This window comes from Pezoporus flaviventris, unplaced genomic scaffold (assembly GCF_033815535.1).
Source record: "Pezoporus flaviventris isolate CSIRO_AGI_PZ_B2104156 unplaced genomic scaffold, CSIRO_AGI_Pfla_v1 ptg000327l, whole genome shotgun sequence".
NCBI lineage: Eukaryota > Metazoa > Chordata > Aves > Psittaciformes > Psittacidae > Pezoporus > Pezoporus flaviventris.
This window is the reverse complement of record NW_026892874.1, coordinates 1-24,369: the sequence shown is the minus strand read 5'-3', so window position 1 is coordinate 24,369 and position 24,369 is coordinate 1. Positions and strand designations below refer to the sequence as shown.

Here is a 24,369-nt window from a genome sequence, read left to right as displayed (position 1 = left end):
CTATGGGAATGAGGGACATGCCCCTCATCACCCCAATATCCCACCCTATAGGGCACCATGGCCCCATATCCCACCCTATGGGGCACCAGGGCACCTTATCCCTATGGATATCCCTATGGGTCAGGGACCCCATCCCAGGTAACCCCCCCACCTTGGTACCCACCCTGCGTGGGTACCCTTACAGCTACTCAACACCCCATTGGTGGATGAACCCGCCAATCATCCCACGATAGCCAATCAGAGCGGCAAATCCGGCCCAGGAAGGCGGGACCAGACGCAGCGATGAACGCCGCTCCTATTGGCTTCCTCACCCTCTCCTCCGTCAGCGATTGGCTGCTTCTCCTATCAATCACACCCAGCCGAGGAGGCGGGGCTTGTTGCCTTCCGTGCCGCCCAGGCCCCAGCTCTCACATCCCATTGGCTGTTCTCCCCATCCATCCCCACCACCCTCGCCTCCCATTCGCTGCTCCCACCCTTCCTTGCATCTCATTGGCTCAGCCTCCTTTAGCAGCCGGCTCCGGGCTCGGACAGCAGCGATTGGCGGAGCGGGCGGGCTGAAGAACTAAAGCCGCGCGCTGATTGGCTGAGGGGCGGGGCTCGTCCGTCAATCACCACCCAATGAGGGCGGTGGCGGCGGTGCCCCCCCCCACGGCTCCCGTTCGGCTCCCGTTCGGCTCCCGTTCGGCTCCCGTTCGGCTCCCGTTCGGGCCCCCCCCCCCCCCCCGCCCTCGGATGCAGCGGGCGGTTGCCATGGCAACGCATCACAGGTAGGAGGGGCTGCGGGGGGGGGGGGCCCTTCCATTGTACCCTATGGGGGGGGGGCGATGTGGGGTGACCCCCCCCCATGGCTATAGGGAGAGGGGGTATGGGGGTAAAGCCCCCCCCATATCCCCGCTATGAATGGGGGGGGGGGGGGCTATAGGGTAAATACCCCCCCATCTATAGGCGGGGGGATATTAGGGGTACCTCCTATGGGGGGGGGCATTGGGATAACCCCCCCCCATCTATGAGGCAGCTTGGGGGGGTCTCCCCCCCCCGCCCATGGCTATAGATTAAATGGGGGACCCCCCCTTTTAGGGCTAAGGGGTGTGCTTCCATTGTGGGGCTCTATGGGGGGGGCCCATAGAGGGGAACATCGGGGGGTGTTCCCCCCCCCCTCTTGGTTGCTTTTTCCCTTTAAATCATAAGGTTTTGGTTAAAAAGCACCAAAAAGGGGGGGTGCCCCCCCCCCCCCCCCAAGCAGAGCCAAGCACCCCCTTCCCCACATCTATGGGGCAAAGGTTGGGTACTACCCCCCCCTCGCCCCCCCCATGATGGCTCCATCCAGGCACAGCCCCGGAGCGGTGCCTTTGTGTGCTTCCTGCTGCCTCCTTTTGGGTTGAAATCCCGGGATTTTGGCTCTGTTGGGATTCGGCAGCGAATCCCGGTTCCCCCCCCCCCAAAATCCCTGCTCCTTTTGGGATGTTTTTCCCCTTTTCCTGCTGCTTTGGGAGCCTTTGATACCTGCGGCATGGATGGAGGCACCCACACCCCCCCCCCTCCCCCGATTTGCATGGAAAATCCCAAAAAACACCAGAATTTTGGGCTCATTTCAGCCCATTTTGGACAAACATCCCGTTCTGCGCATCATTTTGGGATGTTTCCACCTTGAAATCCACATTTGGGGATGGAAGGGGTGGGATTTGGGCATCAAATTCCCCCTCATTTGGCCCCGTCAGAGCAGAATTCCTGATGTTTAACCTCATTTCCAAGCCCTTTTCCTGCTTTTCCCACCCTCTGGAATGCCGGTGGTTTCATCCGTGGGGTTTTCCCTCTTCCGGCTCCTTTTCCATGTTAAAAATGGGGTTTTCTGGCAAAACTGCGGGGGGGGATTTACTGGTTTGGGAGTGATTGGGGGGGGGGGGAATTCCTGCTTCCAGGAATTCCCTTTGGGAACACCAATCCCTGCTCTCCACTTGGCCTATTTCCCTACCTGACAGTGGCATTCCCAGCCCCATTCCCACCATTTGACCCCTCTGCACCTTGAATGATCCCTCCAAATTCTCTTCCCCATCCCCTTGGGATGAGCTCTTGGGAATCCTCAAGGAATGGCGGCCGCCATCTCCCTATCTCCATGCTGTAAATCCCATGGGATTGCAAACCCCACAGCTTCCTTTGGCTTCCCCTTATCCCATTCCCACCTGGATTTGGGCAGGGAGCAGCATCACCCTTTGGCCACCTCATTTTGGCCATTCCATGGTCATCCAATGGGAATTCTTCCTCCTTTTGGGGACATAGCTCCTGGTTTGGGAATGTTTTGTGGGAATACCTCATCTGTCTGGAGCCGCCTCTGGAATCCCTCTTTATCCAGCATTCCCAAACCGTCTATTTCCCATCCCATTCCTCCAATCCCAAACTGGGATTCCCTCCTCGGAGAGGCGTTTTTCCATGGGAAACTCCCAAAATGGGTTGTGAATCCATAGGGATTCCCCCTCTCATCCCACCCATTCCTTCCCAAAACGAGGGAATTTCGGGCTTCATTCCTGCTTTTCGGCTGTTTTGATCGGGGCCAACACAGGATGGGAAAACTGGGCATAAAATAACAAATTTGAGGGGATTTTAGGGAATTTTTTTAGGGCATTCCACGCTTTTCCACGGGCTGCCCACTGAGGGATGCTCCCACCTCGGTTCGGATCCATGAAAACAGCGGGATGAGGACAACTTGGTGCGGGGATGGGGATGCCCTTCACATTGGCCTTGCTTTTCCAGGTGAGATCCCAAGATCCCAGCTGGAATTCCACGATGGCATCGCCGGCCGTCAGCCCCGATTCCTCTTCCCATGAGGGCCTCTCCTCCATCCACTCGGCTCCCGCTTGTTCTCCCACTTCCGACTCGGAAAACCTCAGTCCCGATGAGCTGGAGCTGTTGGCAAAGCTGGAGGAGCAGAACCGGTGAGTTCCCAATGGAATTCCCTCCCCATTCCCACTCTTTTCCCAAGCGTTTCCCATCCCCGATGTCCCAAACCCGATGGGGATGGAATTCCCGGAGCTGCTTCCTCAAGCATCCCCAATGGGAAGCATCTCCAAGGTGGTTTTCCTCTATGGAAGCAGCTCTTCCCTATGGGAAAAGGGGATCTTGGGAAGGAGGTGGCTGTTTGGAAAGGAATCAATAAGGAATGGTCCCATTCCGGGGCTGGGATCCCAGCTGCTCCTATGGGAAAAGGAGGTTTGGAGGAGCCCCTTTGTCCTCCTTTGGGATGTTTTGTGGGATGGGGTTGATGGGATCGCCTCTTCTGTGGGAATACCTCCTTTTCTGGGATGGGATTGGGGGAATCTTCTCCTTGAGGCTGTTTTGTGGGAATATCGCAGTTTTGGGGATAGTTTTGCTGGAATCTCCTCTTCTTTGGGTTAATTTTTGGGGAATTCCTCCTTTTCTGGGATAATTTTGATGGAATCTCCTCTTCTTTGGGTTATTTTTGGGGGGAATTCCTCTGTTTCTGTGATGGTTTTGATGGAATCTCCTCTTCTTTGGGTTATTTTTGGGAATTCCTCCTTTTCTGGGATAATTTTTGATGGAACCTCCTCTTCTTTGGGTTATTTTTGAGAATTCCTCTTTTTCTGAAATGGTTTTGATGGAACCTCCTCTTCTTTGGGTCATTTTGTGGGAATTCCTCCATTTCTGGGATAATTTGGATGGAATCTCCTCTCCTTTGGGTTATTTTGGGGTATACTTCCATTTCTGGGATGGTTTTGATGGAATCTCCTCTTCTTTGGGTCGTTTTTTGGGAATTCCTCCATTTTGGGGATATTTTGCTGGAATCTCCTCTTCTTTGGGTTATTTTTGGGAATTCCTCCATTTCTGGGATAGCTTTTGATGGAACCTCCTCTTCTTTGCGTCATTTTGTGGAAATTCCTCCATTTCTGGGATAATTTTGCTGGAGTCTCCTCTTCTTTGGGTTATTTTTGGGAATCCCTCCATTTCTGGGATAATTTTTGCTGGACTCTCCTCTTCTTTGGGGTCATTTTGCGGCCCTTCTTTGGTGCCCTTCGGAGCCTCTTCGGCCCTATCCCCGCCTCCCGCAGGCTCCTGGAAGCCGACTCCAAATCCCTGCGCTCCATGAACGGCTCCCGTCGGAACAGCGGCTCCTCGCTGGTCTCCAGCTCCTCGGCCTCCTCCAACCTCAGCCACCTGGAAGAGGACACGTGGATCCTGTGGGGCCGCGTCGTCAACGAGTGGGACGAGTGGCGGAGGAAGAAGGAGAAGCTGCTGAAGGTCGGGAAGCGCCGGCGCCGATGCCGGTGCCGCCGCCACCGCGTCCCGCGGGGATGCTCACGCCGTCTCTCCCGCAGGAGCTCATCCGTAAAGGGATTCCCCATCACTTCCGAGCCATCGTGTGGCAGCTCCTGTGCAGCGCCACCGAGATGCCCGTCAAGAAGCAGTACTCGGAGCTGCTCAAGATGTCCTCGCCGTGCGAGAAGCTCATCCGCCGCGATATCGCCCGCACCTACCCGGAGCACGAGTTCTTCAAGGGCCAGGACAGCCTGGGCCAGGAAGTGCTCTTCAACGTCATGAAGGTAGCGGCCAGCTCCCTGCCTTTGGTGCTCCTTCTCTGCCATGGGGTCTGGTGGGACCCGCATCTGGAGCCGGCGCTTCCGGCCCCAAGGAGCTCGTTCCTAAAGCTTCGTTTTCCTCTTTGCTGGATTAAGGAACGATCGTTTTCCCATTGGGTTTCCCTCTGGATTAAGGAAGCAACACTCAATCGTTTTCCCATTGGGTTTCCCATTGGATTAAGGAACCAACACTCAGTAGTTTTCCCGTTGGGTTTCCCATTGGATTAAGGAAGCAACACTCAATCGTCTTCCCATTGGGTTTCCCATTGGATTAAGGAACCAACACTCAATAGTTTTCCCGTTGGGTTTTCCTTTGGATTAAGGAAGCACCACTCAGTCATTTTCCTGTTGGGTTTCCCTTTGGATTAAGGAACCAACACTCAATCATTTTCCCGTTGGGTTTCCCTTTGGATTAAGGAACCAACACTCAATAGTTTTCCCATTGGGTTTCCCTTTGGATTAAGGAACCAACACTCAATCATTTTCCCATTGAGTTTCCCTTTGGATTAAGGAAGCACCATTCAATCGTTTTCCTGTTGAGTTTCCCTCTGGATTAAGGAACCAACACTCAATCGTTTTCCCATTGGGTTTCCCTCTGGATTAAGGAGGCAATTGGGGCTTTGGGGATCTCATCCCAACAGGAGGTGATGTCAACCACAACCAAAGCTCTTTTCCAGCATGGAAATGGGCTTTCCATTGAGGATTAAGGCTTCCTGCCACAGGGAATGTGGAGGCCAGGGCCCTGCTCACACCCCCATTGATAGGGGAGATCAGGAATTAGGGAATCCTGGAATGAACCAGGTTGGGAAAGAGCTTCAAGCTCATCAGATCCAACCTTTATCCAAGCACTTCCAAGGCCTGGGATTCCCAGCCAACCTGGTGTCATCGGGATGCCCTCATCCGCATCAATGGAGCCCCCAAGCCCTGAGGGTGTCCCCAGGTGGATGTGACTCCATTCCCATGCCCCTCTGGACCAGAGCATCCAATGCTTTTCCTTCTTCCCAGGCCTATTCCCTGGTGGACCGCGAGGTCGGCTACTGCCAGGGCAGCGCCTTCATCGTGGGACTGCTGCTCATGCAGGTTTGTGGTGGGTTCCGAGGCTCCCTTCCCGCTCCTCCAGCACCGGATCCGGTGGGATTTGTGTCCTGTTGGATCTGCAGATGCCTGAGGAAGAGGCCTTCTGCGTGTTCGTGAGGCTGATGCAGGAATACCGGCTCCGGGAGCTCTTCAAGCCCAGCATGGCCGAGCTGGGGCTCTGCATCTTCCAGTTCGAGTCCCTGCTGCAGGTGGGCACCAGCGCCATGGGGCAGCCAAGGGGGGAGAGGCCTTGGGGACCATCCATGAGGTGCTCCATGGACCATGCATGAGATACCCAAAGGGGCCATCCATGAGGTGCTCCATGGACCATGCATGAGATACCCAAAGGGGCCATCTATGAGATGCTCCATGGACCATCTATGAGCCTATGGGCACCATGGGGACCATCCATGAGACCATCGGGACCATCTATGAGATGCTCCATGGGGACCATCCATGAGATGCTTCATGGACCGTGAATGAGATACCCAAAGGGACCATCCATGAGATGCTCCATGGACCATCTATGAGCCTATGGGCACCATGGGGACCCTACATGAGGCCATTGGGACCATTTATGAGATGCTCCATGGGGACCATCCGTGAGATGTTTCATGGACCATCTGTGAGCCTATGGGCACCGTGGGGACCATCCATGAGACCATCGGGACCATCTATGAGATGCTCCATGGGGACCATCCATGAGATGCTTCATGGACCATGCATGAGATACCCAAAGGGGCCATCTATGAGATGCTCCATGGACCATCTATGAGCCTATGGGCACCATGGGGACCATCCATGAGACCATCGGGACCATCTATGAGATGCTCCATGGGGACCATCCATGAGATGCTTCATGGACCGTGAATGAGATACCCAAAGGGACCATCCATGAGATGCTCCATGGACCATCTATGAGCCTATGGGCACCATGGGGACCCTACATGAGGCCATTGGGACCATTTATGAGATGCTCCATGGGGACCATCCGTGAGATGTTTCATGGACCATCTGTGAGCCTATGGGCACCGTGGGGACCATCCATGAGACCATCGGGACCATCTATGAGATGCTCCATGGGGACCATCCATGAGATGCTTCATGGACCATGCATGAGATACCCAAAGGGGCCATCCATGAGATGCTCCATGGACCATCTATGAGCCTATGGGCACCATGGGGCCATCCATGAGACCATTGGGACCATCTATGAGCCTATGGACACCATGGGGACCATCTATGAGACCATTGGGACCATCTATGAGATGCTCCACGGGGACCATCCATGAGATGCTTCATGGACCATCTGTGAGCCTATGGGGACCATGGGGTCCATACATGAGACCATTGGGACCATACATGAGACATCCAAAGGGACCATCCATGGGATGCTCCATGGACCATCTATGAGCCTATGGGCACCATGGGGACCTTCCATGAGATACCCAAAGGGACCATCCATGAGATGCCCCAAGGCCCATCCATGGATGCTCTCAGGAGCATCCATGACTCCTAAAGGGGGGCATCAATGGGACCCAAAGGACACCTTGGGGGTATCCATGAGAGCCCCATGAGATGCTCCATGGATCATCCATGGGCCTATGGGCACCATGGGGACCACAGTAGGGGTACTCATGGTGGTCTCATCTCATGGGGCATCACCAAGGCCCATCCACAAACCCTCCTGGAGCTGTCCAAGCCTCAGGAACCAGGATTGACCCTGGGAACCATCCCCCATTCCCGGTATTTCTCCATCCCCCATTCCCAGTTTTCTCCATCACCCGTTCCCACTATTCCTCCGTCCCCCATTGCCGGTATTCCTTCATGCCCCATCCTGATTTACCTCCATCCCCCATTCCCAGTTTCCTCCATCCCCCATTCCCAGTTTCCTCCATCCCCCATTCCCAGTTTCCTCCACCCACATTCCCAGTTTTCTCCACCCCCCATTCCCAGTTTCCTCCACCCCCCATTCCCAGTTTCCTCCACCCCCATTCCCAGTTTTCCTCCACCCCCATTCCCAGTTTCCTCCACCCCCATTCCCAGTTTCCTCCACCCCCATTCCCAGTTTCCTCCACCCCATTCCCAGTTTCCTCCACCCCCATTCCCAGTATTCCTCCATCCCCCATTCCCAGTTTCCTCCATCCCCCATTCCCGGTTTTCCTCCACCCCCCTTTCCCAGTTTCCTCCACCCCCATTCCCAGTTTACTCCATCTCCATTCCCAGTTTCCTCCACCCCCATTCCCAGTTTCCTCCACCCCTATTCCCAGTATTCCTCCATCCCCCATTCCCAGTTTCCTCCATCCCCCATTCCCAGTTTCCTCCACCCCCATTCCCAGTTTCCTCCACCCCCATTCCCAGTTTTCCTCCACCCCCATTCCCAGTTTCCTCCACCCCCATTCCCAGTTTTCCTCCATCCCCCATTCCCGGTTTTCCTCCATCCAGGAGCAGCTGCCGGAGCTGAACACCCACTTCCGCTCCCAGAGCTTCCTCACTTCCATGTACGCTTCCTCCTGGTTCCTCACCCTCTTCCTCACCACCTTCCCTTTGCCCGTGGCAACGCGCGTCTTCGACATCTTCATGGACGAGGTAATTCCCGAGGGAATCCCATCCCCACGGATCGGGGCTGTGCTCTCCTCCGGGATCCCCATGGAGCCTTCCCATAGGGGCTGGAGATCGTCTTCCGTGTGGGAATGGCGCTGCTGCAGTTCAACCAAGCCGAGCTGGTCCAGTTGGACATGGAGGGAATGTCCCAGGTCCGTGCTGGGTCCTTTGGGATGCGTTCATCCCAAATGGATCAACACATCCCAAATGCGATGGGTTTTCCAATGGGATTTGGTTTGGGGGCACATTCGGGATGGGTTTTCCAATGGGATTTGCTTTGGGACCCATTTGGGATGGGTTCGTCCAATGGGATTTGGTTGGGGGCACATTTGGGATGGGTTTGTCCAATGGGATTTGGCTTAGGGCCCATTTGGGATGGGTTTTCCAATGGGATTTGCTTTGGGGCCCATTTGGGATGGGTTCGTCCAATGGGATTTGGTTGGGGGCCCATTTGGGATGGGTTTGTCCAATGGGATTTGGCTTAGGGCCCATTTGGGATGGGTTTTCCAATGGGATTTGGTTTGGGGCCCATTTGGGATGGGTTTGTCCAATGGGATTTGGTTGGGGGCCCATTTGGGATGGGTTTGTCCAATGGGATTTGGTTGGGGGCCCATTTGGGATGGTTTTGTCCAATGGGATTTCATTTGGGGCCCATTTGGGATGGGTTTGTCCAATGGAATTTGGATTGCAGCCCATTTGGGATGGGTTTGTCCAATGGGATTTGGTTTGGGGGCATATTTGGGATGGGTTTGTCCAATGGGATTAGGTTTGGGGCCCATTTGGGATGGGTTTGGGGCGAGTTTCCTGCTATGGGTCCATGATCCATGGCTGTTCCCTGCATCTGCAGTACTTCCAGAAGGTGATCCCGCACCAGTTCGACAGTTGTCCGGATAAGCTCATCCTTAGGGCATTCCAGGTCAAATACAACGCCAAGAAGATGAAGAGGTGAGGCCATGGAATTGGGGTCCTGCAGGAGATGTGGGGTGCGGGGCAATGGGGTCTGGTCCCATCCCTGTATCCCAAACAGGCTGGAGAAGGAATACGCCAGCATCAAGAACAAGGAGATGGAGGAGCAGATCGAGATCAAGGTGAGGGACAGCCATGGAGCCCATTCCAGAGCTGTGGAACCCGTCAATGGAGCCCATTCCAGAGCCATGGAGCCCATCCCAGGGCCATGGAACCCATCCCAGGGCCATGGAACCCATCCCAGAGCCATGGAGCCCATCCCAGGGCTATGGAGCCCATCCCAGAGCCATGGAGCCCATCCCAGGGCCATGGAACCCATTCCAGAGCCATGGAACCCATCCCAATGAACCCATTCCAGAGCCATGGAACCCATCCCAATGAACCCATTCCAGAGCCATGGAACCCATTCCAGAGCCAAGCACCCTATCCCATGGAGCCCATTCCAGAGCCATGGAACCCATCCAGTGTAACCCATCCCAGAACCATGGAGCCCATCCCATGAAGTCCATCCCAGAGCCATGGAATACATTCCATAGAACCCATCCCAGAGCCATGGAGCCCATTCCAGAGCCATAGAACCCATCCCAGAACCATGGAACCCATCCTACAGCCAAGGAACCCATCCAGTGTAACCCATCCCAGAACCATGGAGCCCATCCCATGAAGTCCATCCCAGAGCCATGGAATACGCTCCATAGAGCCCATCCCAGAGCCATGGAGCCCATTCCAGAGCCAAGCAAACCATCCCATGGAACCCATCCCAGGGCCATCGAGCCCATCCCAGGGCCATGGAACCCATCCATGGAACCCATTCCAGAGCCATGAAACCCAACCATGGAACCCATTCCAGAGCCATGGAACCCATCCCATGGAGCCCATCCCAGAGCCATGGAACCCATCCATGGAACCCATCCCTGGAACCCATCCCAGAGCCATGGAACCCATCCATGGAACCCATCCCATGGAACCCATCCCATGGAACCCATCCCTGGAACCCATCCCAGAGGCATGGAGCCCCTCCATGTAACCCATCCCACAGCCATGGAACCCATCCATGGAACCCATCCCATGGAGCCCATCCATGGAACCCATTCCAGAGCCAAGGAACCCATCCATGGAACCCATCCCATGGAACCCATCCCACAGCCATGGAACCCATCCCTGGAACCCATCCATGGAGCCCATCCATGGAACCCATCCCATGGAACCCATCCATGGAGCCCATTCCAGAGCCAAGGAACCCATCCATGGAACCCTCTCCCATGGCCTCATCTCCCCGCTTTGTGTCCCCCCCTCCCCGCAGCGCCTGCGCACGGAGAACCGGCTCCTGAAGCAGCGCATCGAGACCCTGGAGAAGGTGAGGATCATGGGCAGCACCCCAAAAACACCCCCAAAAAACCCTAAAGTAAACCAAAACACCCTCAAAACACCCACAAAACACCCTAAAACCACCCCAAACCACCCCTAAAACACAAACACCCCTAAACCACCCCAAACCACTCCTAAAACAACCAAAACCACCCCAAAATGCCCCTAAAGCACCTCAAAACACTCTAAACCACCCCAAAACAACAACACTCCAAACCACCCCCAAACCACCCCAGACCACCCCAGAATACCCTAAAACACCCCAAAGCACCCTAAAGCACCCCAAAATACCCTGAAACACTCAACACACCCCAAAACACACCTAAAACACACCTATAACACCCCTAAAGCATGCAACACACCCCCAAAACACCATAGAACTCCCCAAAACACCCCTAAAATGCCCATATAACAGCCCCAAACCACCCCTGTAACACCCCCAAAACACCATAAAACACCCCAAAACACCATAGAACACCCCAAAACACCCCATAACACCCCCAAAACACCGTAAAACACTCCTATAGCAGCCCTAAAACACCCCTATAACACCCCCAAAACACCATAAAACACCCCAAACCACCCCTAAAACACCCCTATAGCACCCTTATAACACCCCCAAAACACCATAAAACACCCTTAAAACACCCCTATAACACCCCCAAAACACCATAAAACACCCCTAAAAAAAAACTAACACCCCAAAACACCCCTAAAACACCCCTATAACACCCTTATAACACCCCAAAACACCATAAAACACCCCAAAACACCCCTATAACAACCCCCAAACACCATAGACCACCCCAAACCACCCCTGTAACACCCTTATAACACCCCCAAAACACCATAAACCACCCCAAAACACCCCTATAACACCCTTATAACACCCCCAAAACGCCATAAAACACCCCCAAAACACCCCCAAACCACCCAAAACCACCTCAAACCCTCTTAGAACACTCACACCCCCCCACACACCCCCCCCCCGGAGCACCCATGGGTGCCCCCCCATCGCCTCCAGCTGCCCTCTTCCCTCCTCGCCCCCCCTCCCAGCGCTGTCCAGGTGCTGAAAGCCGCTCCTCCCGCCCGCTCCATGGCCGCTCCATGTGGAATCGTCAATGGGGAGGTGGGAAACGCTCGGCATCGGGATAGAACAGGAGGGAAAAGAGCAGGAATCCCATGGGAAACACACACCCCAAAAAAAATCCCTGGAATACCCCAGGAAAGGGCTGGGAATGCCGCGGGCGCCTCCACTTTACGGCTTCTCTCGCTGCTTCCGTCTCATTCCTTCTCTTTTCCCTCTTTTCCTTCTTTTCCCGGCCGTGCCGCAGGAGAGCGCGGCTCTCGCCGACCGCCTCATCCAGGTACTATCCCCAAGGAGGGATTTTCCTGCTTTTCCTGCTTGGTCGATGCCTTTTCCTCCCCCTTTTTTGGCTGCCTTGTTCCTGCTTTGGGGAATTGCGGCCCTTCTCCTGCTTTTTCCGGAGGCTCCCGCGGCTCTTCCCGGTTGGGGGAGGAGTGGGAATGGGGTTGGGTTTCAGTGGGAGGGGATGGGGGGAGAGTGGTCCCGAAGGTCCCCATGGGGCTGGTGGCTCCTTCTATAGGGCGTGACATTGGCCTCACTCCTCAGCCTTGGTGCCTCCTTCACCCCCTTGTCCCCATTGTTCCCTTTGTTCCCCTTGTGCCCATTGGCTCCCATTGCCCCCGTTCCCCCCATTGCCCCCGTTTTCCCCATTGCCCCCGTTACCCCAATTACCCCCATTGATATTACCCACATTACCTCTGTTACCCCCATTACCCCCATTGCCCCCTTTACCCCTATTGCCCCCATTACCCCCATTGCCACCTTTACCCCCATTACCCCCATTACCCTCATTGCCCCCATTACCCCTATTGCCCCCTTTATCCCCGTTGCACCCATTGCCCCCATTACCCCTATTGCCCCCTTTACCCCCATTGCACCCATTGCCCCCGTTACCCCTATTGCCCCTATTGCCCCCATTGCCCCCATTACCCTCATTGCCCCCATTACCCCCATTGCCTCATTACCCCCATTGCCCCCATTACCCCCTTTACCCCCATTACTCCCTTTACCCCTATTGCCCCCTTTACCCCCATTGCCCCCTTTACCCCATTGCCTCATTACCCCCATTGTCCCCATCACCCCCTTGCCCCCCTTACCTCTGGCAGGGTCAGGTGACGCGGGCGCAGGAGGCAGAGGAGAATTACATCATCAAGCGGGAGCTGGCTGTGGTGCGGCAGCGCTGCAGCAGCGCCACCGAGAGCCTGCAGCGCGCCCAGAGCACCATCCAGCAGCTGCAGCACCAGCAGGTGTGGACAGCGCCCCCTTGTGCTGGGGAGGCCTTGGGTTCGTGTTGGGTTCCCATTGGGTCCCTGTTGGGTTCCTGTTGGGTTCTTGTTGGGTTCCCATTGGGTCCCTGTTGGATCCCTGTTGGGTTCCTGTTGGGTTCTTGTTGGGTTCCCATTGGGTCCCTGTTGGGTCCCTGTTGGGTTCCTGTTGGGTTCTTGTTGGGTTCCTGGTGGGTTCCTGGTGGGTCCCTGGTGGGTCCCTGTTGGGTTCCTGTTGGGTTCCTGTTGGGTCCCTGTTGGGTTCCTGGTGGGTTCCTGGTGGATTCCTGTTGGGTTTATGTTGGGTTCCTGTTGGGTCCCTATTGGGTTCCTGTTGGGTTCTTGTTGGGTTCCTGTTCGGTCCCTGTTGGGTTCCTGTTGGGTCCCTGTTGGGTCCCTGTTGGGTCCCTGTTGGGTTCCTGTTGGGTCCCTGTTGGGTTCCTGTTGGGTTCCTGTTGGGTCCCTGTTGGGTTCCTGTTGGGTCCCTGTTGGGTTCCTGTTGGGTCCCTGTTGGGTCCCTGTTGGGTTCATGGTGGGTTCCTGGTGGATTCCTGTTGGGTTTATGTTGGGTTCCTGTTGGGTCCCTATTGGGTTCCTGTTGGGTTCTTGTTGGGTTCCTGTTGGGTTCCTGTTGGGTCCCTGTTGGGTTCCTGTTGGGTCCCTGTTGGGTTCCTGTTGGGTTCCTGTTGGGTCCCTGTTGGGTTCCTGTTGGGTTCCTGTTGGGTTCTTGGTGGGTTCCTGTTGGGTTCCTCTTGTGTCCCTGTTCTGTTTTTGCTGTGTCCCTGCTCTATCCCTGTTCTATCCCTTTTGTGTCCCTGTTGTTGTGTCTCTCTTCTATCCCTGTTCTATCCCTCTTCTACCCCCGTTCTATCCCCTTTCTATCCCTCTTGTATCCCCATTCTACCCCCGTTGTACCCCCATTTTCTCCCCATTCTATCCCCGTTCTACCCCCGTTCTACCCCCGTTCTATCCCCCTTCTATCCCCATTCTATCCCCGTTCTACCCCCGTTCTACCCCCGTTCTATCCCCCTTCTATCCCCATTCTATCCCCGTTCTATCCCTGTTCTATCCCTCTTCTATCCCCGTTCTACCCCCGTTCTATCCCCATTCTATCCCCGTTCTATCCCCATTCTATCCCCGTTCTATCCCCATTCTATCCCCGTTCTATCCCCATTCTATCCCCGTTCTATCTCCGTTCTATCCCTCTTCTATCCCCGTTCTACCCCTCTTCTATCCCCGTTCTATCCCTGTTCTATCCCTGCTGTCTCCCTGTTCTATCCCTGTTCTATCCCCGTTCTATCCCCGTTCTATCCCCATTCTGTCCCCGTTCTATCCCCGTTCTACCCCCGTTCTATCCCCATTCTATCCCCGTTCTATCCCTCTTCTATCCCCGTTCTATCCCTCTTCTATCCCTCTTCTATCCCTGCTGTATCCCCGTTCTATCCCCATTCTATCCCCGTTCTATCTCCGTTCTATCTCCGTTCTATCCCTCTTCTATCCCCATTCTATCCCTCTTCTATCCCTCTTCTATCCCTCTTCTATCCCTGCTGTCTCCCTGTTCTATCCCCGTTCTATCCCCGTTCTACCCCCGTTCTGTCCCCATCCTATCCCCGTTCTATCCCTCTTCTATCCCTGTTCTATCCCTGCTGTCTCCCTGTTCTATCCCTGTTCTATCCCTCTTCTATTCCCGTTCTATCCCTGCTCTATCCCTCTTCTATCCCAGGGGAACCCGCGGCTGAGCGAGGCCTTCGTGACGCAGCTCGAGGCGGAGCTGGAGCAGTCGCGGCTCCGGGAGAGCCAGACCCGAGGAGCCCTCAAGGAGATGCAGGACCGGGTCCTCCACATGGAGCAGGTGCTGGGACCTGGGTGCCCTGGCAGGGACCCATGGGTGGCCCTTGGTGGGGGGGGGGGGGTGGCAAGGGTGCCCTGTGGCACCCAGTGCTCCTGCGCGCAGTGACCTCATCCTGGGCGGTCTGCAGCGCTGTCCCCATGGTGTCCCATTGGTGTCCCATGGTGACCCCATGCTGTCCCCATTGATGTCCCCATTGATGTCCCCATGCTGTCCCCATTGATGTCCCCATGCTGTCCCCATTGATGTCCCCATTGATGTCCCATTGATGTCCCCATCGATGTCCCATTGATGTCCCCATGATGTCCCATTGATGTCCCCATGCTGTCCCATTGATGTCCCCATTGATGTCCCCATCGATGTCCCATCGATGTCCCATTGATGTCCCCATTGCTGTCCCCATTGATGTCCCATCGATGTCCCATTGATGTCCCATCGATGTCCCCATCGATGTCCCATCAATGTCCCATTGATGTCCCCATTGCTGTCCCCATTGATGTCCCATTGATGTCCCCATGCTGTCCCATCGATGTCCCATTGATGTCCCCATTGATGTCCCCATTGATGTCCCCATGCTGTCCCATTGATGTCCCATCGATGTCCCCATCGATGTCCCATCAATGTCCCATTGATGTCCCCATGATGTCCCCATGCTGTCCCATTGATGTCCCCATTGATGTCCCATCAATGTCCCATCAATGTCCCATTGATGTCCCCATTGCTGTCCCCATGCTGTCCCATCGATGTCCCATTGATGTCCCCATTGATGTCCCCATGCTGTCCCATTGATGTCCCCATTGATGTCCCCATCGATGTCCCCATTGATGTCCCCATTGATGTCCCCATGCTGTCCCATTGATGTCCCCATGCTGTCCCATTGATGTCCCCATTGATGTCCCATCGATGTCCCCATTGATGTCCCCATTGATGTCCCCATTGATGTCCCATCGATGTCCCCATTGATGTCCCCATTGATGTCCCATCGATGTCCCATCGATGTCCCCATTGATGTCCCCATTGATGTCCCATTGATGTCCCATTGATGTCCCCATTGATGTCCCCATGCTGTCCCCATGCTGTCCCATCAATGTCCCCATCGATGTCCCATCAATGTCCCATTGATGTCCCCATGATGTCCCCATGCTGTCCCATTGATGTCCCCATTGATGTCCCATCGATGTCCCATCAATGTCCCATTGATGTCCCCATTGCTGTCCCCATTGATGTCCCATTGATGTCCCCATGCTGTCCCATTGATGTCCCCATGCTGTCCCATTGATGTCCCCATTGATGTCCCATCGATGTCCCCATTGATGTCCCCATTGATGTCCCCATTGATGTCCCCATTGATGTCCCATCGATGTCCCATCGATGTCCCCATTGATGTCCCCATTGATGTCCCATCGATGTCCCATCGATGTCCCCATTGATGTCCCATCGATGTCCCATCGATGTCCCATTGATGTCCCCATTGCTGTCCCCATTGATGTCCCATTGATGTCCCCATGCTGTCCCATTGATGTCCCCATGCTGTCCCATTGATGTCCCCATTGATGTCCCATCGATGTCCCCATTGATGTCCCCATTGATGTCCCCATTGATGTCCCCATTGATGTCCCATCGATGTCCCATCGATGTCCCCATTGATGTCCCCATTGATGTCCCATCGATGTCCCATCGATGTCCCCATTGATGTCCCCATTGATGTCCCATCGATGTCCCATTGATGTCCCCATTGATGTCCCATCGATGTCCCCATGCTGTCCCATCGATGTCCCATCGATGTCCCCATTGATGTCCCATCGATGTCCCCTCTGTCCCCGCAGCAGAGCAGTTCAGTGCGGCTACAGGAGGAGCTCCAGGATCAGCTCCAGGGGCAGCTCCAGGAGCACCTGGAGCAGGAGGAGCTGCAGGAGGAGCTGCAAGAGGAGCTGCAGGAGGAGCTGCAAGAGGAGCTGCAGGAGGAGCTGCAGGAGGAGCTGCAGGAGGAGCTGCAAGAGGAGCTGCAGGAGGAGCTGCAAGAGGAGCTGCAGGAGGAGCTGCAGGAGGAGCTGCAAGAGGAGCTGCAGGAGGAGCTGCAGGAGGAGCTGCAGGAGGAGCTGCAGGAGGAGCTGCAAGAGGAGCTGCAGGAGGAGCTGCAGGAGGAGCTGCAGGAGGAGCTGCAGGAGGAGCTGCAGGAGGAGCTGCAAGAGGAGCTGCAAGAGGAGCTGCAAGGGAAGCTGCAGGAGGAGCTGCGGGAGGAGCTGCAGGAGGAGCTGCAGGAGCTGCGGGCGCTGCGTGAGGCCAAGGCCCTCGGGTCCCTCTCGGAGCTGCAGCCGCAGGTGGAGCTCAGGGATAGCAGCATGGGGGTGCCAGTGGGTGCGATGGGTGCCAATGGGTGACAATGGGTGTTATTGGTGCCTATGGGTGCTATGGGTGCTGGTGGGTGCCAATGGGTGCTATGTGTGGTAATGGGTGCCAGTGGGTGCCAATGGATTCTATGGGTGCTGATGGGTGCCAATGAGTGCTATGGGTGCTGATGGGTGCAATGGGTGCTGTGGATGCACGGGGGTGCTGTGGATGCGCATGGGTGCTGTGGGTGCCAATGGGTGCTAATGGATGCTATGGGTGCTATGGGTGCTGTAGATGCGTATGGGTGCTGTGGGTGCCTATGGGTGCTGATGGGTGCCCATGGGTGTTATGGGTACTGGTGGGTGCTATGGGTGCTATGTGTGGCAATGAATGCCAGTGGGTGCTAATGGGGGGTGCCAATGGGTTCTATGGGTGCTGACGGGTGCCAATGCATGCTGTGGGTGCTAATGGGTGCTATGGGTGCTGATAGGTGCCCATGGGTGTTATGGGTGTTGATGGGTGCTACTGGTGCTGATGGGTGACAATGGGTACCAATGGGTGCTAATGGCTGCCAATGGATTCTATGGGTGCTGATGGGTGCCAATGGATTCTGTGGGTGCTGATGGGTTCCAATAGGTGCCAATGCATGCTATGGGTGCCAATTGGTGCTGTTGATGCTGATGGGTGCCAATGGGTGATAATGGGGGGTGTCAATGGGTTCTATGGGTGCTGATGGGTGCCAATAGGTGCCAATGCGTGCTATGGGTGTCAATGGGTTCTATGGGTGCTGATGGATGCCAATAGGTGCCAATGTGTGCTATGGGTGCCAATGGGTGCTATGAGTGCTGATAAGTGCCCATGGGTGTTACGGGTGCTGATGGGTGCTGTTGGTGCTGGTGGGTGCCAATGGGTGCTAATGGGTGCCAATGGATTCTGTGGGTGCTGATGGGTGCTGTGGATGCTCATGGGTGCTGTGGGTGCCAATGGGTGCTGATGGGTGCCCATGGGTGTTACGGGTGCCCATGGGTGCTATGGGTGCTATGTGTGGCAATGAGTACCAATGGGTGCTAATGGGGGGTGCCAATGGGTGCTATGGGTGCTGATGGGTGCCAGTTGTGCTGTGGGTGCTGATGGGTGCCAATGGGTGCTATGGGTGCTAATGGATGCTGTGGGTGCTGACAGGTGCTAATGGGTGCTATGGATGCTATGGGTACTGATGGGTGCCAGTGGGTACTATGGGTTCTGATGGGTGCCAATTGGTGCTGTGGGTTCTGATGGGTGCTGATGGGTGCCAGTGGGTGCTATGGGCACTGATGGGTCCCAATGGGTGCTATAGGTGCTGATGGCTGCTGTGAGTTCTGACGGCTGCTGTGGGTGCCAGTGGGTGCTATGGGCACTGATGGGTGCCAATGGGTGCTGCGGGTACTGATGGGTGCCAATGGGTGCTGCGGGTGCCAATGGGTGCTATGGGCACTGATGGGTGCCAATGGGTGCTGCGGGTACTGATGGGTGCCAATGGGTGCTGCGTGTGCCCATGGGTGCTATGAGCCCTGATGGGTGCCAGTGGGCGCTGTGGATACTGATGGGTGCCAGTGGGTGCTGGGGGTGCTGATGGGTGCCAGTGGGTGCTCTGGGCTCTGATGGGTGCTGTGGGTGCTGCAGGAACCCAACGCGCTGCAGGAGGCGCAGGTGGAGCTGCGGGAGCTGCGGCAGCGGGTGCTGCACCTCGAGAGCCAGGTAGAGCCTCACTGGGGTGCTGGGTGCAGGGGTGCTGGGTCCCTGGGTGCTAAACTGAGGGCTCTGGGTCCATGGGTGCTGGGTCCATGGGTGCTCAATGCTGGGTCCATGGGTGCTCAACTCGGGGCAGTGGGTGCTGGGTCCATGGGTGATGAAAGGGGGCTCTGAGTCCATGGGTGCTGGGTCCATGGGTGATGAACGGGGCTCTGCGTCCATGGGTGCTGGGTCTGTGGGTGCTTAGTTGGGGGCTGTGGGTCCATGGGTGCTGGGTCCATGGGTGCTCAATGCTGGGTCCATGGGTTCTGTGTCTGTGGGTGCTCAACTGGGGGCTTTGGGTGGTGAGTGCTGGGTCCATAGGTGCTGGGTGCATGAGAGCTAGGTGCAGGGGTGCTGGGTGCAGGGGTGCTGGGTCTGTGGGTGCTAAACTGAGGGCTCTGGGTCCATGGGTGCTGGGCCTATGGGTGCTGGGTCCGTGGGTGCTGAACTGGGGCTCTGGGTCCATGGGTGCTGGGTCCATGGGTGCTCAATGCTGGGTCCATGGGTGCTCAACTCTGGGCAATGGGTGCTGGGTCCATGGGTGCTGAACAGGGGCTCTGGGTCCATGGGTGCTGGGTCCATGGGTGCTGAACTGGGGCTCTGGGTCCATGGGTGCTGGGTCCATGGGTGCTGAACAGGGGCTCTGGGTCCATGGGTGCTGGGTCCATGGGTGCTGAACTGGGGCTCTGGGTCCATGGGTGCTGAACTGGGGCTCTGGGTCCATGGGTGCTGGGTCCATGGGTGCTGAACTGGGGCTGTGGGTCCATGGGTGCTGGGTCCATGGGTGCTGGGTCCATGGGTGCTGAACAGGGGCTCTGGGTCCATGGGTGCTGAACAGGGGCTCTGGGTCCATGGGTGCTGGGTCCATGAGTGCTGGGTCCATGGGTGCTGACGCTGTCTCCCATAGGGTGCTCTGCAGCCACTGGAGGTTCAGCACCGGCACCAGGAGCTGCAGAGCCAGGTACGGGGACACCCCCATGGTGGGTGACACTGGGGTACTATTGGGTGCCATTGGGTGACACTGGGATGCCATTGGGTGCCATTGGGTGACCCTGGGGTACTATTGGGTGCCATTGGGTGACACTGGGGTGCCATTGGATGCCGTTGGGTGACATTGGGGTACTATTGGGTGCCATTGGGTGACACTGGGATGCCATTGGGTACCATTGGGTGACACTGGGGTACTATTGGGTGCCATTGGGTGACACTGGGGTACTATTGGGTGCCATTGTGTGCCATTGGGTGACCCTGGGATGCCATTGGTTGCCATTGGGTGACCCTGGGATACTATTGGGTGCCATTGGGTGACCCTGGGGTACTATTGGGTGCCATTGGGTGCCACTGGGGTGCCATTGGATGCCGTTGGGTGACATTGGGGTACTATTGGGTACCATTGGGTGACACTGGGGTACTATTGGGTGCCATTGGGTGACACTGGGGTACTATTGGGTGCCATTGTGTGCCATTGGGTGACACTGGGGTGCTATTGGGTGCCATTGGGTGACACTGGGGTACTATTGGGTGCCATTGGGTGCCATTGGGTGACACTGGGGTACTATCGGGTGCCGTTGGGTGACCCTGGGATGCCATTGGGTGACCCTGGGGTACTATTGGGTGCCATTGGGTGCCATTGGGTGCCGTTGGGTGACCCTGGGGTGCTATTGGGTGCCATTGGGTGACACTGGGATGCCATTGGATGCCCATAGGGTGACCCTGGGATGCCATTGGGTGCCATTGGGTGACACTGTGGTGCCATTGGGTGACACTGGGGTACTATCGGGTGCCGTTGGGTGACCCTGGGATGCCATTGGGTGACCCTGGGGTACTATTGGGTGCCATTGAGTGCCATTGGGTGCCGTTGGGTGACCCTGGGGTGCTATTGGGTGCCATTGGGTGACACTGGGATGCCATTGGATGCCATAGGGTGACCCTGGGATGCCATTGGGTGCCATTGGGTGACCCTGGGGTACTATTGGGTGCCATTGGGTGACATTGGGGTGCCATTGGGTGACCCCGGGGTACTATTGGGTGCCGTTGGGGGCCTCAGAGCCTGCAGCAGGGGCTGCACGAGGGGAGCAACGCGGCGGCAATGGAGGAGCTGCGGCAACGAGTGAGGGAGCTGGAACTGCAGGTGTGGGAATGGGATGGGGTGTGGGGTGTGGGGTGTGGGAATGGGATGGGGTGGTGTGGGGTGTGGGGTATGGGGTATGGGATATGGGGTATGGGATATGGGGTATGGGGTATGGGGTATGGGATATGGGATATGGGATATGGGGTATGGGGTATGGGATATGGGGTGTGGGATATGGGGTATGGGATATGGGGTATGGGATATGGGATATGGGGTATGGGATATGGGGTATGGGGTATGGGATATGGGGTGTGGGATATGGGATATGGGGTATGGGATATGGGATATGGGATATGGGGTATGGGATATGGGATATGGGGTATGGGATATGGGGTATGGGGTATGGGATATGGGGTGTGGGATATGGGATATGGGGTGTGGGATATGGGGTATGGGATATGGGATATGGGGTGTGGGATATGGGGTATGGGGTATGGGATATGGGGTATGGGGTGTGGGATATGGGGTACAGGGTATGGGATATGGGGTATGGGGTGTGGGATATGGGGTATGGGGTGTGGGGTATGGGGTATGGGGTGTAGGGTGTGGGATGTGGGGTGTGGGATATGGGGTAAGGGATATGGGATATGGGGTATGGGGTGTGGGAGATGGGGTGTGGGATATGGGACATGGGATGTGTGGGCGCTGTCTCTGGGGGTGCACCCATGGGTGCTCTGGTTCCCAGCAGGAGCAGCGGCTGCTCCAGGGGCAGCTCAAGCGCTCGGAAGCGGCTCAGAGCATCCGGCACCTGCAGGAGCACATCCGGGAGCTCAAGGCCGAGGTGAGGCCCCCCCAGCACCCATGGGTGTCAGTGGGACCAGGAACCAGCACCCATGGGTGTCAATGGGACCCGGAACCAGCACCCATGGGTGTCAATGTGACCCAGGACCAGCACCCATGGGTGTCAATGGGACCCGGAACCAGCACCCATGGGTGTCAATGGGACCCGGGACCAGCACCCATGGGTGTCAATGGGACCCGGAACCAGCACCCATGGGTGTCAATGGGACCCGGAACCAGCACCCATGGGTGTCAATGGGACCCGGAACCAGCACCCATGGGTGTCAATGGGACCCCATGGAGTAAAAAGCACCCATGGGTGACAGCACCTCTCCTCCCTGCCAATTCTCTGCTGCCCCATATCCCCCCTTATCCCCCCCTTCATCCCCCCCTCAAACCCCAATGCCCCCCTCATCTCTCCCCTTATCCCCCCGTCCCCCCTCATCCCCCCACTCCCCCCATCCCCCCTCACCCCCCCTCACCCCCCCATCCCCCCCCATCCCCCCCTTATCCTCCCCCCTCATCCCCCCCCTTATCCCCCAAATCCCCCCATCCCCCCATGCACCCCCTCATCTCCCCCCTCACCCCCCCATCCCCCCCTTATCCTCCCCCCTCATCCCCCCATCTCCCCTTTATCATCCCCCATCCCCCCTCATCCCCCCCCATCCCCCCCATCCCCCCCTCCCCTCCCCCCCATTTCTCCCCTAGATCCGGATGCTCCGGGGGTCGCTGCCGTTCGGTGCCGTGGGGCTGGGCCCCCCCCTGGACTCCTCGGGCTCTTCCGATGAGGAGCCCCCCCCCTTCCCCCTCCGGGCCCTGGGGCACTTGGGGGGCAGCAGCGACAGCGACCACGAGGGGGCGCCCCCCGCACCCTGAGCCCCAGAGAGGGGGTGGGGCTCCAGCCCCATAGAGCCCGGGGGCAGCCAATGGGGCAGCGAGGAGCACCCATGGGTCCCGTGGCACCCAAGGAGCACCCAGGGAGCCTGTGGCGCACAAGGGGCACCCATAGGACACTAAGGAGCACCCTCCTGTGGCACCCAAGGAGCACCCATGGAGCCCATAGGACACTGGGGAGCACCCATGGGTCCTGTGGCACCCAAGCGGCACCCATAGGACACTGAGGAGCACCCATGGACCCTGTGGCACCCAAGGAGCACCCATGGAGCCATAGGACACTGGGGAGCACCCATGGGTCCTGTGGCACCCAAGCGGCACCCATGGAGCCCATAGGACACTGGGGAGCACCTATGGGTCCTGTGGCACCCAAGGGAGACCCATAGGACACTGAGGAGCACCCTCCTGTGGCACCCAAGGAGCACCCATAGGACACTGAGGAGCACCCATGGGTCCTATGGCACCCAAGGAGCACCCATGGCACCCATAGGAAATTGAGGAGGCCACCCTCCTGTGGCACCCAAGGGGCACCCATAGGACACTGAGGAGCACCTTCCTGTGGCACCCAAGGAGCACCCATGGAGCCCATAGGACACTGAGGAGCACCCATGGGTCCTCTGGCACCCAAGGAGCACCCATGGCACCCATAGGACACTGAGGAGCACCCATGGACCCTGTGGCACCCAAGGGGCACCCATGGTGCCCGTAGGACACTGAGGAGCACCCATAGGTCCTATGGCACCCAAGGAGCACCCATGGCACCCATAGGACACTGAGGAGCACCCATGGACCCTGTGGCACCCAAGGAGCACCCATGGTACCCATAGGACACTGAGGAGCACCCATGGGTCCTATGGCACTCAGGGGGGACCCATGGCGCCCATAGGACACTGAGGAGCACCCATGGGTCCTATGGCACCCAAGGAGCACCCATGGAGCCTGTGGCACCCAAAGGGCACCCGTGGACCCAGGGGACACTGAGGAGCGCACATGGACTCTATGGCACCCAAGGGGCACCCATGGACCCCAGAGGACCCAGGAGACACCAAGGGGCACCCATGGACCCTGTGGCACCCAAAGGGCACCCATGGACCCCAGAGGACACTGAGGAGCACCCATGGGCCATATGGCACCCAGGGGACACCCCTGGGCTCCATGGCACCCAGAGGACACCGAGGAGCACCCATAGGCCCCATGGCACCCAAGGGACACCCAGGGACCCTATAGGACCTAGGGGACACCAAGGAGCACCCATGGGCCTCATGGCACTGAAGGGACAATGGGGGACACTAAGGGACACCCATGGCACCCAGAGGACCCTGAGGAGCACCCATGGGCCCCATGGCACCCAAGGGACCCCAAGGAGCACCCATGGGCCCCAAGGAGCACCCAAGGGGTACCCATGGCACCCAGAGGACCCTGAGGAGCACCCATGGGCCCCATGGCACCCAAAGGACCCCAAGGAGCACCCATGGGCCCCGTGGCACCCAAGGGGTACCCAAGGACCGTATAGCACCCAGGGGACACTCGTGGCACCCAGAGGACACTGGGGGGCACCCATGGGCCCCATAGCACCCAAGGGGCACCCAATGGCACCCAAGGGGATCCAGCCCCATCCGGATCCATCCCCCCCCATCCTGGGATCCAAGTTGGGG

At 57.3% G+C, this 24,369-nt stretch overlaps 1 protein-coding gene and 1 long non-coding RNA gene across 3 annotated transcripts; one reads left to right on the top strand and one right to left on the bottom strand.

Annotated features, from left to right (window-relative positions):
• The first annotated feature begins 692 nt into the window (after window positions 1-692).
• LOC133263499 (EVI5-like protein) lies at window positions 693-22,711 on the top strand. The gene is made up of 20 exons (XM_061443283.1): window positions 693-767; window positions 2,749-2,930; window positions 4,062-4,251; window positions 4,329-4,553; window positions 5,595-5,669; window positions 5,750-5,875; window positions 8,112-8,255; window positions 8,333-8,422; window positions 9,118-9,215; window positions 9,298-9,358; window positions 10,540-10,593; window positions 11,939-11,971; window positions 12,798-12,938; window positions 14,680-14,808; window positions 16,632-16,714; window positions 16,991-17,126; window positions 19,817-19,870; window positions 20,966-21,040; window positions 21,726-21,821; window positions 22,529-22,711. Exons 2-20 carry the CDS (start codon window positions 2,782-2,784, stop codon window positions 22,694-22,696), a joined length of 2,127 nt encoding a protein of 708 aa, XP_061299267.1. The 5' UTR covers window positions 693-767; window positions 2,749-2,781; the 3' UTR covers window positions 22,697-22,711.
• On the bottom strand, window positions 6,382-7,383 carry LOC133263498 (uncharacterized). Of its 2 annotated transcripts, none has more exons than XR_009741503.1 (3): window positions 7,288-7,383; window positions 7,036-7,100; window positions 6,382-6,422 (listed from the first exon to the last, which is right to left on the bottom strand). It is a non-coding gene; the product is annotated as an uncharacterized LOC133263498 (long non-coding RNA). The 2 variants fall into 2 exon arrangements; XR_009741504.1 differs by lacking the exon at window positions 6,382-6,422 and adding an exon at window positions 6,544-6,568.
• Window positions 22,712-24,369: the final 1,658 nt, after the last annotated feature.